Below are 15,726 nucleotides of genomic sequence, written 5' to 3'. Positions count from 1 at the left end.
GCACCGTCTCAAAAACAAAAAAGGAATAATTTGCTGAGAGTGATTGTGAAGGTATGGGAAATTTGTGAAGAGTAAAAAAAATTACGTAACTTCTTTCTATGAGTGAGAGGATGAGAGTAGTTTCCTATGAAGTTAGTGTTAAGGGCCCCCCTTAAGGATAGTGATCATGAATTTAAAATGAGACCAGGGAACATGGTTGCTTGTTTTTTCTCTAACCATTTTCAAATCTGCCAGTTCAAATGTAGAGTAAGTAGAGAAATTTATCTAGGGTTAGTTTTGCCAGGGAGGTAAAGTACAAAAGATAAGAGAATGAAAATGGTAACCGAGTACAAAGTTGTGTGAGGGAGTTATATTTACTGGCCATGTAATTTATGTTGGGAAAGAAGAAAGTAAATACATGACAGAATGAGGAGCAGTGGTTATAGGATCCAGAGATTTTTAGATCACATTGGCCTTGAGGGATTGTTGGAGACAATGAATCAACTGGAAAGAATAGAAGTAGTTGTCAGAAAGTGTTATGTCATAAGGTGAAGGAGGGAGTGAAGTTATTGGTAACGAAGAAAAGTGTTTAGGGTGTGGTCATGGTTGTGTGAAGTGGACAGAATAAAAGATCTTTGGAGAAGAGGAAGTCAAGAAAACTGATAGACCAGGATATTAATCATCTATATATAGTTACTAAAATAACAATTATGAAAGGAATAATTTTTAAGAAAATGACAGTGAGCTGAAAGTTAGAATTTCCAAGAACTCATGGGTTGGTAGAAGGAGCATCAAGGACACTTATTGGATGGTATATGTTACAGGAGATTTTGAGCTGGGAGGTTTCAGGGAGGAGAGAGAAAAATGACTAGAAGAAGCTGTGTATAGTAAGGACACCAACTTTACTTTCCAGGCCTCTTTGAACATGGAATGTGGGAAGACTTTGAGGAAGCAGTATATTCAGGGGAGAGCTGGGTTTCAGTTAGAATGAGAAAGCAAAGGGAACATTTAGGGGAGAAATTGCGATTATTAATGGCATTATCTGGGTGGAGAGAGATTCAGCTTTTACTTAATAGAAAAGTATACATATTTTTTTGACCTAGCGCTTCATATTCTGGGTGTGTTTAAGAGTATTCTTGCTTATGTGGCAATTGACACATATAGAAGGGGTTTTTTTTTTTTTTTTCCCAGCATTGTTTAACAGTAAAAGACTAGAAATGAAATGTTTCTGGTTAAATAATTTGATACATCCAGATGATGTAAATCTGTGCAACCATAGGGGACAAAATGAGGTAGCCCTCATATGTGCTGATATGACCATCTTCTCCACAAACCTGAGGATCGTGTTGTTGCACTGCAAGTCACTAGGGTAGGAATTGTTCAGCTTCGTTATAATTTATGGGAACATAAGATGTCCTTAAATGGCACATAACTGTAATGTGGTTTTTTTTTTTTTTAACATCTTGGTTTTTTCAGCAGCTAGGTATCTGGCAGATAACTGGCACTCTGGACATTTGATGGCTGAAAATATTCACGATTCATTCTTTTCTTCGAATAAGCCCCAATAATCATTGCCTTCTGAATTCCTCTATCAATATTTTGTCTTATCATTTGGGCTTATATTGTCTGTAATCTCTTCTATTAATTATAAACCCGGTGAGGCTACCTTATTCTTTTTTTATCCCTTTATGTTTAACTTGTTGCACAGGCTAAATTATTATATGTTATTATCACTATATCTAATATAATGTATATTATTATTCTGTGTTATTATTCTTATTTTGCCTATGTATATGTTCTTTGAAGACCAGCTCATTTGTTCTAATTGAAATTGCATGGCAAGTTTGCATGATGATTGAGATCATAGACTCTGGAACCAATTGCTTAAATTTGAATTATCTGGTGTATCCTTGGACAAATTACTTAACATCAGTATATCTCAGTTTCTTTATACAGTGGAGATTTGAAGCTTGTAAATTTATGTAAAGTGGTTAGAACAATGCTTGATACATCTCAAGCATTATGTATGTTATGGAAGTTTTAAGTAGTATTGATTGGAAGAAAGTTGAGTAACGTCAATTCTTAATTTACTCGTTTGTATTTTTTAAAGATCTGCTTACCACTTTTCATTAAAATGGCCAGTTTCTAAAATTATGTTTTGTTTCTTTGAAGTTATAGTTACCTGCTCTTGAGGCACACTATCATGGTAATGAATGAGAATGAGAACTTTGACAACTGCTCTTACTTTATATTTTAATTTGATAAATTGGGCTCTAGCATCCAGGGACACTAATCCATGTTTGTTAATACTTATAATTGCAAAAAGATACGACAGACAGTGGAAACACTGACAAAATTCACTGCTTGGGCTTATAGACGGCTTTCATTGCTTCGTGCCCCATTGTATTGGAGGTATGCATTAATCAGCTGTCCTGTGCGATTTCTTGCCTTGCTGCTTAATCACTTGATTAATGACCTTTTTGACAAAGAATACAACTAGTTTCCTACAGCTGAATTACATATTTCAGCTGTTGATATAAGTCAGTTTCTTTTAACAGTTGAAATATTTCAAAATGTGAAAGAAAAATGCAGTTTATGTCCCCAGAAACACTATTTTTCAAAAGTATACTTGTATGTTTTGAAATAAAAAACAAATTCTGTGAAATTGAATTTGTCATCGCAGTAAATTTTCATAAACCTGTTGTTTTTATTATTACTGCTGACAGTGGATGGTAGAAATAAACGTTGTATAACAGTAGTAAGACTTAAAATTTATTTTTGAATTTAATTGCATAAGCAACATTTCAATTAGTTTACCTTTTATTTAGTCTCAGCCTAACTAGTCACTGTTTAACTTTTGAAGTACTTTTGCTTGTGTTACCAGATTTCATAATAAAAGTAACTGATATATCATACTGTTATATAAGAGGTCATCTGTTTCATATTAACTCTACAAAGCTCTCTGCACCTGAAAATTACAGTGTCGATTTCAGTTAGTTCATGATCTGTTTTTAGAATCTCATTACGTTGATGTTTGAGAATATATATGATTAAATATGTCAGAGATAGGGAGCAGGTGCTTCAGTATCTGGAAGTGCTTAAATCCTGAGTCTTAGTGATGTGGAAATTCTTCCATTAAAAAAGGTGGTTGGGTGGTGGGGGGGACCTGTTTGTCTTTCTTTCCTTTTTAATCAGTATTTTCTAGAAATAATATTATTCTTTATACTTTTTGATTAATATTTCTGTTAAAATCTATTATTTTTACACTATAAAAAGATCTTGTTACCCCCAAAATATTTTTTAAAACATACTCTACAGGTTCTTGATACCTTAATATATTAAAAGCAAAACATAACCAAAATGTAAGAAAACAGTAGCAATAAAGTCAAAACAAAAAGTTAGCTTCTTAGTATGAGAGTTAAAAGTGAGCTAATGTCACTAAATAATAACATGTTGAAAAAAGAGAGAGAGCTGTCTTGAATAACAGGGTACCTACCAGCAGAAGAAATAATAGACATATTTAGGTCATCATCTGAATTCTTTTGATAACATTTTTACCTATGCATCAGTTTTCTCCCTGTAATGTATTTAAGCTATTATTTTGATAGGTTAGTGTTTAAACATATTATATATGTTAAAACTAATAGTTTAGTAATGGCATACTTTTACTGGCACAACATTGGAATGGTGTTGACTTATTAGCTATGTATATGTGTAGGTGGATAAAAAGTATTTAGTGATAACATAACTGGTTCACTTGAAATCTCAGCTATACCAAAACCTCCTAAGTTAAAAACAGGATTTCAGTTCTGATAATAACTCTGTCCTTTACTAGATAAAGTAGTATTTCTCCTTCAGTGACATGAGACTATGGGTGTAAATTGAGTTGGGATAGATGAGTAGTTGTCATCATTATAGTTACGGTGCATTAAAATCCACATGGCAGCGAGTAGTAGCTGAGGCAGCAGTTCAGTTGAGGTTGTACAAATAAATCTATTGCATTGCTATAGTATCATACTTTACTGGAGGGAACATTTGCTCAATTGTACTCTAGTCAGTGACACTTAACTGAATAAAAATTTTTTAAAAATTGACTGGGCATTGTGGCTCATGCCTAAAATCTGTAATCCCAGCACTTTGAGAGACTGAGATGGGAGGATTGCTTGAACCCAGGAGTTCAAGACCAGCCCAGGCAACACAGTGAGACCCCCATCTCTGTAAAAAAAATTTTTTAATTCTTTAAAATTTATATAAAATTAAGGAAACATTTAAAGCTGTAATGAAAATTGGGCATCTCAATGTGTGTCTTTAAGGGAAATATTCCTTCTTCTTCTTGTTTTTTAAGACAGGATCTTGCTGTGTCACCCAGGCTGGAATGTAAGTGACACAGTCATGGCTCAAATTCCTGGGTTCAAGCAGTCCTCCTGATTCAACCTCCAAAGTGGCTGGGGACAAGAACATATCACCATGCCTCACTAATTTTTTCATTTTTTTGTGGTGATGGGGTCTCACTATGTTGCCCAGGCTGGTCTCAAGCTCCTGGGCTCAAGGGATCCTCCCACCTTGGCCTCCCAAAGTGCTGGGATAGCAGGCATGAGCCACCGAGCCCAGCCTGAAATATTCTTAATGTGTCTCTTTCTTATCATCAGTTCAGCAAGCTTCTTAATAAATCATTAATCATTAACTGTTCTGTGAATGGATATCACATGTAATCCATTAAGAAAATGGATGTTATTATTATTGTATGTAGGTGTTTGTATTTTTATGAATTAAATGAATGCTTAATAGATGCAGAGCACTAGCTAGGCATTTTGAGAGAAGAAACACACATACATAGATACTGAAGACACATTCATACATATTAGATTTTAAACCTTTAGCTTTTACACTTTGAGTTTTACATTAAGAGCTTTGATCTGTGATAAAAGCATAGTAATTATTAATACCAACACTGAAACCGGACTACTTTGTGTTTGAATACCATCTCAGGCACTTACAAACTGACTAACTTTGGGCAATTTACCTCACCTCTAATCCTCATTTTCTCATCTGTAAAATGTAGAGAATATTAATACATGTATCACAGGTTGTTATGAGAACTAAATGAGTTAATACATGCAAAGTGTTTTAGTAGTTGGTGAATGACTAATGAATATTAGGTATTATTATGTAATTAATTGTAGATCAGTGCAAATTCTTACCACTAAACCTCTAGAAAAGATGCTTAAATCATATTGAGGAGTAATGTATGTGATGATTCATTTCAACTTTTACTACCATTGGGCTAATTAGATTTCTAGCTGGTTATATAAAAACAACTTTGCTTAGGCTCCAAGTTCTATGAAAGCGAGTATGATCTTGTACTTGCTTTCAAATAGCTTGTTTTGGAGCTTATATAAAAATGATCAGCAAGAGAGGGTGAATTCTCTAAGTAACGCTAAAGGAAGGGAGATTATTCACTTATTTAACCTCTTTTGTGGTATGGGGAATGCATATTGGGGTTTTATAATTCAGAGAGATGTTTGGGGAGGGGGATTAGGTATGAATTTGGGAAAAAGTAATGATAATTTAATTGTTCTGTTGTATGCTATCCCCTTGTCATCACCCAATTGCTTCAGTAATTCAAATTATATACTAATTTATTAAAAATAACATTGAATATTGTGAAATTCTACCATCTTCACAAAATGGCAGGGAAATAACTAGAATGTATCAAACATTAGTTGATAATTGTCTTTTGGCATGCTTTTAGTATATCAAATGATTCACGCCATTAAATCTTTCTCAGTAAGCTGTAATACGGTTATTAGAACTGAATGAAAAGCATGTCAGGTGTCTAGGAACAAAAGTACACCTGTGCACAATTGTGTAGATATACACAAATCTCAACCACTTTTAATTTGGTATGTGTCATGAGGCCTAGTACAATTTGAAGGCATTTGAAGTAGATCTTTTATCCTTGTAGACAGAATTACTTTAGAAATAGAAAGTAGCAAATTCTGAAATGTTGTCATACACTTTTTCCCCTTAGTATTGAATTTGACCGGGATTGTGACTATTTTGCGATTGCTGGGGTTACAAAGAAGATTAAAGTCTATGAATATGGCACTGTCATCCAGGATGCAGTGGATATTCATTATCCTGAGAATGAAATGACCTGCAATTCGAAAATCAGGTATTTACATATTTTCTTGGCATGATGTAGTATATATGTAACAATTTGCATGTGTAATTATCAAGAAATTATTTTACCTTTGCATGACACTTTTTGCTCATTCATGGTGAACACTATAATTGTACTGTGTATACAGAATATATATTATTACTTAGATCATGTTTCTTACAGATATTGGTTGCTTTTTTCTTGTGAGGTTAGCCTTTTTTTTTTTTCCAGTTGCCAAATGAAAGTTCTTCTTTCATTTAATCAAATAAAGTTGTTTGTTGGAGATGGTTATTGGAGACTCTGTGGAGTACTGAATAAGGATTAATGTAGCTTATGAATAGTATTTAAACATCATGAATTTTTCCCCTAGCATGCACATATCTCAACATATTAGAATTGTTTCTAGTTTTAAGAATTTTTTTTACAATAATATTCTGCTTTTCACTGAAGGAATGGTGTTTATGTTTTCTGTATTAGAGATTATACTTTATAAGGAGTGCTTTTCAAACCTAAAATACTCTTAAACATTAACAGTATTTTAAACCTAAAATACTCTTAAACATTAACAGTATTTTAAGACTCTACTCCTGATCTGCTCCCCAAAAAATCTCAGAAAAATTCTAGAATCTGCTTTTTCTTTTTTTTTTCTAAACAAGCTTCCCAAGCTGTTATCACGAGCATTGGCTTTAAAAGAGAAATATATGAGGAAATCATCTAATAATAACTTTGTATAGAACTTTGAACATTTTCAAAATAGCCATCCTTGAACTTTTTTTATCTTTATGAATGACATACATAGTATGTTTGTTACAGTCTTTGTATAATTTATTTGTTATATCTTTCTTTTTTCTAGTTCATTTATAAAAATACTATATTGATAATTGGTGAGCTTCCCCATTCATTTGTGGCACTCGTCATTGAGAATCTGTTATAGTTTATGTCCTAAGTGAAGAGGATATAACATGAATTAGATACAACTTTATTGAATTCTTATATATCATGCATTATCCTAAGTGCTTTGTCTTTAGCCAGATCTATGAGATAGTTTTCATTATTGCTCCATTTTATACAAAGAAAGCTGAGCACAGAAAGGTAAATAACCTGCTTAAGATTATATACCTTTATATAGAGGAGCCAGGATTCAGACTCAAGTAGTTTGGTTCTAGAGTCTGTGCCCTTAAACATTTCATGCTCCTTATTTATAAAATGGAGGCCACAATAGTAATACCTATTTAATAGGATTGTACTTTTGAAAAATCCCCATAATGCACTCAGAACAATACTTGGCCCATAGCAAGTACTCATAATGTATTACATAATGAAAACATGGATTAGAAGGTTTAAATGTGCTATCTACCTGTTCTGTAATTATACATGTAAAAATGTGCAATACTTCCTGGTGCATTGTAATAAATGGTGAAAGCGCTCAAGGCTGAAAGCGGTGGGCCTGGGGCTGAAAGGATCAATACTTAAGGATTCCTAAAATAGATTTGGAGCACATCTGCTGTGAAAGTGAACTAAATTAGCCAGAGCCACAGCTAGTAAGTAACAGATCTGGAATTTGAACTCAAGTCTACCTAAATTCAAATTGTGGCTCTTAACTCTTCCACATAATTTCTACCAGAAATTCTAATTAAAAGTATTTAAAAATGTAAATGAACTCTTCCAGTCTCTGAAATTTAGCATCAGTGCAACTAGTAGAAAGCAAAAGACCTTGTGTTCATGTCTTAGAAGTTACCTACATTAACTGCCTTCTAAGTAGCTTCTTCCATAGTATACATTCCCTTTACTATATGCATGATGCAGGTATGTATCTCAGCAGAAGTTTTTAGATGATGTAGACTTTTGGAGCACTTGAGAATAGCCAGAACCATAAATGATAAAAGTTTGATTCTAACTTTTAGATGCTTTTAATTGGAATTGTAGTCTTATAATTACTCAAGTCAAGACTTTTGGGATGTAAATACAGAAACCCAATTCACTGTAGTTTATTTGGCTTATATGATTTGGCACAACTGGATCCAGGGCGTTAAACAGTCTCATCAGGTCTGTCATTCTGCGATGGTATGCCTTGAGCCCTCTAGACAGTATCACCTTCACTGATAGACATCCTTTCCTCATGTATCAAAGATGGCCAATGATAGCTCTAGACTCACATCCATCTTAACAGCTAGTGATCACAGTAAAAAGTGGTTAGGGTCATTACTTGTTAATTTTTATTTTTAAAATTTCAAAATTATTGATACATCTTTTCCCAGGTATGTTGTGGGCAGAATAATGATTGTGAACTGATAGAGACCGTTTTAAAATAGTGCAAAACACATTATTTTTCTGAACACATTAAAATTCTTTTTATCCCATTATTATTTATTTTTACGTAAAGTAACTTTTAACTATATTTCTTTCAGCTGTATCAGTTGGAGTAGTTACCATAAGAACCTGTTAGCTAGCAGTGATTATGAAGGCACTGTTATTTTATGGGATGGATTCACGGGACAGAGGTCAAAGGTCTATCAGGTAAATAAGGGTACTAGTTACATGTTATATGAATCATGTATTTATTTTGTTAAAACTTTTAGAACTTCATGTGCTTTATAATTACAGATTTGAAGCCACTATTTAGTACTTTTTATACCTGTGTAACACCTGTGCAATACCAAATACTTTTTTTTTCAGTCTCCTTTTTTTGGTACCAGATACTTTTCTGAAGCATTTCTTCAGACTTTGGTCTTTGTAGAATGCATCAAATAAATTTCTGAAAGCAATAATTTCGGTAAATGTGTATATTAAAAGTTTTGGACGTGCTTTATATCAACATCTTATTTGCTTTTCATTTGTTTTCTAGCCTGTTCTCTTTCCCTCTCCCCATAACAATAAATTGATACCAGTTTTTTTTTTTTCTTGCTTTATTCATTTTGAGATCTCTATTCTGTCTGAGGCTACTGTCTTCTTTCTGCTTCCAGGAGCATGAGAAGAGGTGTTGGAGTGTTGACTTTAATTTGATGGATCCTAAACTCTTGGCTTCAGGTTCTGATGATGCTAAAGGTACTATTTGAATCTCTTTCTCAGCACCTCCTTCTCCCTGGCCCTCCTAACCTCAATTCCTTTCATTGGCAGAAATACAAACATTTACTGAAACTCATGTCCTTTGTGATTACTGATTATTTATTATTATTATTATTATTATTATTATTATTATTATTATTATTTTGTTTTATTTTTTGAGATGGAGTCTCACTCTGTCACCCAGGCTGGAGTACAGTGGCATGACTGTGGCTCACTGCAACCTCTGCCTGCTGGGTTCAAGCAATTCTCCTGCCTCACCCTCCTGGTAGCTGGGATTACAGCCACACACCACCATGCCTGGCTAATTTTTTGTATTTTTGGTAGAGACAGGGTTTCACTGTGTTAGCCAGGCTGGTACTGTACTCCTGACCTCAAGTGATCTGTGATCTGCTTTGCTGACGGCTTCTCAAAGTGCTGGGATTACAGGCGTGAGCCACTTTTTTTTTTTTTTTTTTTTTTTGAGATAAGAGTTTTGCTCTGTTGCCCAGGCTGGAGTGCAGTGATGCAATCTCGGCTCTCTGCAACCTCCACCTCCCAGGTTCAAGCGATTCTCCTTCCTCAGCCTCCCATGTAGCTGGAATTATAGGTGTACACCACCACACTCGGCTAATTTTTTTTTTTTTTTTTTTTTTTGAGACGGAATCTTGCTCTGCTGCCTAGGCTGGAGTGCAGTGGGGTGATCTTGGCTCACTGCAACCTCTGCCTCCCGGGTTCAGGTGATTCTTTTGCCTCAGCCTCCTGAGTAGCTGGACCTACAGGTGCATGCCACCGTGTCCAGCTAATTTTTGTATTTTTAGTAGAGATGGGGTTTTACCATACTGGGCATGCTGGTCTCAAACTGACCTCATGACCCAGCTGCCTCAGCCTCTCAAAGTGCTGGGATTACAGATGTAAGCCACTGCGCCTGGCCTCACCCAGCTAATTTTAAAAAAATTTTTAGTAGAGATGGGGTTTCACCATGCTGGCCAGGCTGGTCTGGAACTCCTGACCTCCAGTGATCCACCTGCTTCGGCTTCCCAAAGTACTGGAATTACCGGTGTGAGCCACCACGCCCAGCCTACTGATTATTTTTTTAAAAATCCAAGCAGGGGCCAGGCCCAATGGCTCACGCTTGTAATCCCAGCACTTTGTTTGAGAGACTCAGGTGGGTGGATCACTTGAGGCCAGAAGTTTCAGAACAGCCTGGCCAACGTGGTGAAACCCTGTCTCTATTAAAAATACAAAAATTAGCCAGGTGTGGTGGTGCATGCCTGTGGTCCTAGCTACTGGGGATGGCTGAGGCGTGAGAATTGTTTGAACCCAGAAGGCGGAGGTTGTAGTGAGTCTAGATCTCGCCTTTGCACTCCAGCCTGCATGATAGAGCAAGACTCTGTCAAAAAAAAAAAAAAAATCCAAGCAGAGAAAGTGATTTCTCTTCTTGAGTGAATGAAAAATGAATATACTGCATCCTCATTCTAATGATGTTTTTAGATTCATTCCACATGGAGACATTTAGAATTGCTGCTATCTTATAACCAAGTCCTTTAGACAGATATACCACCGAATAACCTTTTTTTTCCTGGAAATATTTAGAAATGTCTGTATGCTGCATTGTATTTTATTAAATTTCTATTGTATACTAAAATCTCTTAATGAAGTTCATTATATATCAAGGCAAAATTCTACGTCACTTTTTGCCAATTTAATTGACCTTTCTTTTCTGTTTCTTGTGTATCTATCTTTACTATTCACTGTTTTCTGTTTTTCCTTAATGTGCTGTTTTGGTGTGGTTCTTCTCACTATTAAGTGTATAAAGCTATGATAACAGACTTATTTTATCTTAGAATTACCACCCTTAATTTCTTTGCCTTTTTCTTCTTTTCTGCCTGTAACTTTCAGAGTATTGTTTTGATAGGCAAGGATAGCTCTAGCATTGGACACTTTATTTCACATCATGTTATACCTTTCCCTTTGGCCTTTTTAATACATAAAAGAAATAAAATAATGGAGCACAGCCTATTCTGTAAAAAGGTAAACAAGACTGGATTGCCCCTAAAAAGTTTTGGGCCATAGAGTAGCAAGTTGTTTATTCATACTATATACAGAATGGAATATCTTTTTTCGTTGATTTAAGAAATCGTCAACCAGGCATGGTGGCTCACACCTGTAATCCCAGCAGTTTTGGAGGCTGAGGCAGGAGGATGGCTTGAGGTCAGAAGTTCGAGACCAGCCTGCATGAGACCCTGTCTTTACAAAAAATTTTAAAAATTAGCTGGGCATGGTGGTGTGCGCATGTAGTCTCAGCTGCTAGGGAGACGTGGGCAGGAGGATCTCTTGAGCCCAAGAGTTCAAGGTTACAGTGATTGATGATTGTGCCACACTGTACCCCAGCTTGGATGACAGAGCAAGACCCCATCTCAGAAAAGAAAGACAGAGAGGGAGGGAGAAGAGAGTGGTGTGGAAAGGGAGAGGGAGAGAGGGAGGAAGGGAGGTGAGAAAAAGAGGGAAGAGGGAGAAGAAAGAGCAAGAAGGAAAAGAAGAAAAATTGTCCTTGAAATTCTAAATTAGTGAGAGCACCATGTTACAATAGATATATTTATTTTAGTTTTTTTATAGAGTTATTTGATGCACAAAATTTTTTTTGATTTTGAAGAAGTCCAGCGTGTCAGTTTGTTTATTTTTTCTTGTGTTGTCTATGCCATTGGTGTCATATCCAAGAAATCATTGCCAAATCCAGTGTCATGAAGGTTTTCCCGTAAGTTTTCTTCTAAGAGTTTTTTTTTTTCATACTTTAAGTTCTAGGGTGCATGTGTACAACGTGCGGGTGTGTTACATATGTATACATGTGCCTTGTTGGTGTGCTGCACACATTAACTCGTCATTTACATTAGGTATATCTCCTAATGCTATCCTCCCCCCTCCCCCCTCCCCACCATAGGCCCCGGTGTGTGATGTTCCCCTTCCTGTATCCAAGTGATCTCATTGTTCAATTCCCACCTATGAGTGAGAACATGCGGTGTTTGGTTTTCTGTTCTTACGATAGTTTGCTGAGAATGATGATTTCCACCTGCATCCATGTCCCTACAAAGGACACGAACTCATCCTTTTTTATGGCTGCATAATATTCCATGGTGTATATGTGCCACATTTTCTTAATCCAGTCTGTCACTGATGGGCATTTGGGTTGATTCCACGTCTTTGCTATTGTGAATAGTGCCGCAATAAGCATACATGTGCATGTGTCTTTATAGCAGCATGAATTATAATCCTTTGGGTATGTACCCAGTAATGAGATGACTGGGTCAAATGGTATTTCTAGTTCTAGATCCTTGAGGAATCGCCACACTGTTTTCCACAATAGTTGATCTAGTTTACAGTCCTACCAACAGTATAAAAGTGTTCCTGTTTCTCCACATCCTCTCCAGCACCTGTTGTTTCCTGATTTTTAAATGATTGCCATTCTAACTGGCGTGAGATGGTATTTCATTGTGGTTTTGATTTGCATTTCTCTGATGGCGAGTGATGACGAGCATTTTTCATGTGTCTGTTGGCTGTATGAATGTCTTTTGAGAAGTGTCTGTTCATATCCTTTGCCCATTTTGTAATGGGGTTGTTTGTTTTTTCTTGTAAATTTGTTTGAGTGTTTTGTAGGTTCCGGATATTAGCCCTTTGTCAGATGAGTAGATTGCAAAAATTTTCTCCCATTCTATAGGTTGCCTGTTCACTCTGATGGTAGTTTCTTTTGCTGTGCAGAAGCTCTTTAATTTAATTAGATCCCATTTGTCAATTTTGGCTTTTGTTGCCATTGCTTTTGGTGTTTTAGACATGAAGTCCTTGCCCATGCCTATGTCCTGAATGGTATTGTCTAGGTTTTCTTCTAGGGTTTTTATGGTATTAGGTCTAACATTTAAGTCTCTAATCCATCTTGAATTAATTTTCATATAAGGAGTAAGGAGAGGATCCAGTTTCAGCTTTCTACTTAGGGCTAGCCAATTTTCCCAGCACCATTTATTAAATAGGGAATCCTTTGCCCATTTCTTGTTTTTGTCAGGTTTGTCAAAGATCAGATGGCTATAGATGTGTGGTATTATTTCTGAGGACTCTGTTCTGTTCCATTCATCTATATCTCTGTTTTGGTACCAGTACCATGCTGTTTTAGTTACTGTAGCCTTGTAGTATACTTTGAAGTCAAGTAGCGTGATGCCTCCAGCTTTGTTCTTTGGCTTAGGATTGTCTTGGCAATGTGGGGTCTTTTTTGGTTCCGTATGAACTTTAGAGCAGTTTTTTTCAATTCTGTGAAGAAAGTCATTGGTAGCTTAATGGGGATGTCATTGAATCTATGAATTACCTTGGGCAGTATGGCCATTTCATGATATTGATTCTTCCTAACCATGAGCACGGTATGTTCTTCCATTTGTTTGTGTCCTCTTTTATTTCACTAAGCAGTGTTTTGTAGTACTCCTTGAAGAGGTCCTTTGCATCCCTTGTAAGTTGGATTCCTAGGTATTTTATTCTCTTTGAAGCAATTGTGAATGGGAGTGCATTCATGATTTGGCTCTCTGTTTGTCTGTTACTGGTGTATAAGAATGCTTGTGATTTTTGCACATTGATTTTGTATCCTGAGACTTTGTTGAAGTTGCTTATCAGCTGAAGGAGATTTTGGGCTGAGACGATGGGGTTTTCTAAATATACAATCATGTCATCTGCAAACAGGGACAATTTGATTTCTTCTTTTCCTAACTAAATACTCTTTATTTCTTTCACTTGCCTGATTGCCCTAGCCAGAACTTCCAACACTATGTTGAATAGGAGTGGTGAGAGAGGGCATTCCTGTCTTGTGCCAGTTTTCAAAGGGAATGCTTCCAGTTTTTGCCCATTCAGTATGATATTGGCTGTGGGTTTGTCATAAATAGCTCTTATTATTTTGAGATAGGTTCCATCAATACCGAATTTATTGAGAGTTTTTAGCATGAAGGGCTGTTGAATTTTGTCAAAGGCCTTTTCTGCATCTATTGAGATAATCATGTGGTTTTTGTCTTGGGTTCTGTTTATATGCTGGATTACGTTTATTGATTTGCATATGTTGAACCAGCCTTGCATCCCAGGGATGAAGCCAACTTGATCATGGTGGATAAGCTTTTTGATGTGCTGCTGGATTCGGTTTACCAGTATTTTATTGAGGATTTTTGCATCAATGTTCATCAGGGATATTGGTCTAAAATTCTCTTTTTTTGTTGTGTCTCTGCCAGCCTTTGATATCAGGATGATGTTGGCCTCATAAAATGAGTTAGGGAGGATTCTCTCTTTTTCTATTGTTTGGAGTAGTTTCAGAAGGAATGGTACCAGATCCTCCTCGTACCTCTGGTAGAATTCGGCTGTGAATCCATCTGGTCCTGGACTTTTTTTGGTTGGTAGGCTATTAATTATTGCCTCAATTCAGAGCCTGCTATTGATCTATTCAGGGATTCAACTTCTTCCTGGTTTAGTCTTGGGAGAGTGTAAGTGTCCAGGAAATTATCCATTTCTTCTAGATTTTCTAGTTTTTTTTAGAGGGTGAAGTTTTTGCATCTGTGTTTTTGAGGGTTACTGGTCTTTATTTTTCTGTTTTTGTAATTTTTTGTGACTTTGATATTGGGGTAATGCTGACCTCATAAAACACATATGTGCTGTGTGTTTTTCTTTCTTCGACATGATTGTTTACAATTATATTCTTTTGTTCTTAAATGTTTGGTAGAATTTGTCAGTGAAGCTTTCTGGGTGTGTTGTTTTCTTTGAAGATTTTAACTAAGAATTAAATTTCTTTAGTAGATTCAGGACTAATAAACATATCTGTCTCTTCTTGAGTGAAATTTGACAGTTCATTTCTTTCAGGGAATTGATCCATTTTATTTGTTGTGAGATTTATGGGCATCAAAATACATAAAATGCTCCTCCATTTACAATGGGATTACGGTCCCAATAAATCTACCATAAATTGAAAATGCATTTAATACTCCTAATCATAGCTTAGCCTAACCTACTTTAAATGTGCTCAGAATATTTACATTGGCCTACAGTTAAGCAAAATAATGTAACACAAAGACTATTTACAATAAAGTGTTGAATAATACAAGTAAGAGTATCATACCACATATCACTAGCCTTGTGAAATATTAAAATTCAAAATTTTGAAGTATGATTTCTACTGAATGCACATTGCATTCTCACCATCGTAAAGTCAAAAAATCATAAGTTGTTGAGCTATTTAAATTGGAAACTGTCTATATTTGTAATATACTATATCGCTAGGGTTTGTAGCCATGCTTTTTTTCTTTTTCCCATTTCCTCTGAGAAGCTGTGATGAAGTCATGTCCTGTCCTTTATTCCTGATAACTGGTATTTTGTGTCTTCTGGTTTATTTATTGTTTATTAATTTAGGTCACCTTGGCATTAGGTTCTTAATCTTTTCAAATGCTCAACTTTTGGTCTGTTGATTTTTCTGTATTTTTCTATTTTTAATTTCATTGATTTCTGCACATTTTTCTTCTTGCTTTGGGTTT

General features: G+C 35.7%; 1 protein-coding gene across 50 annotated transcripts in view; it reads left to right on the top strand.

Annotated features, from left to right (window-relative positions):
- The window catches only part of COP1 (COP1 E3 ubiquitin ligase), a 256,894-nt gene that overhangs the window by 150,869 nt on the left and 90,299 nt on the right, over window positions 1-15,726 (top strand). For all 50 annotated transcript variants that reach the window (XR_012426194.1, XM_074019442.1, XM_074020276.1 and 47 more), the window contains 3 exons: window positions 6,011-6,154; window positions 8,551-8,659; window positions 9,106-9,187. Coding sequence is in view for 49 of the 50 variants with exons in the window: in XM_074019442.1 (XP_073875543.1) it covers window positions 6,011-6,154; window positions 8,551-8,659; window positions 9,106-9,187 (335 nt within the window). In the remaining variant the exon portion in view is untranslated. The remainder of the gene's footprint in view (window positions 1-6,010; window positions 6,155-8,550; window positions 8,660-9,105; window positions 9,188-15,726) is intronic.

Source organism: Macaca fascicularis, chromosome 1 (genome assembly GCF_037993035.2).
Source record: "Macaca fascicularis isolate 582-1 chromosome 1, T2T-MFA8v1.1".
Taxonomy (NCBI): Eukaryota; Metazoa; Chordata; class Mammalia; order Primates; family Cercopithecidae; genus Macaca; species Macaca fascicularis.
This window is presented reverse-complemented; position numbering and strand designations above follow the sequence as displayed.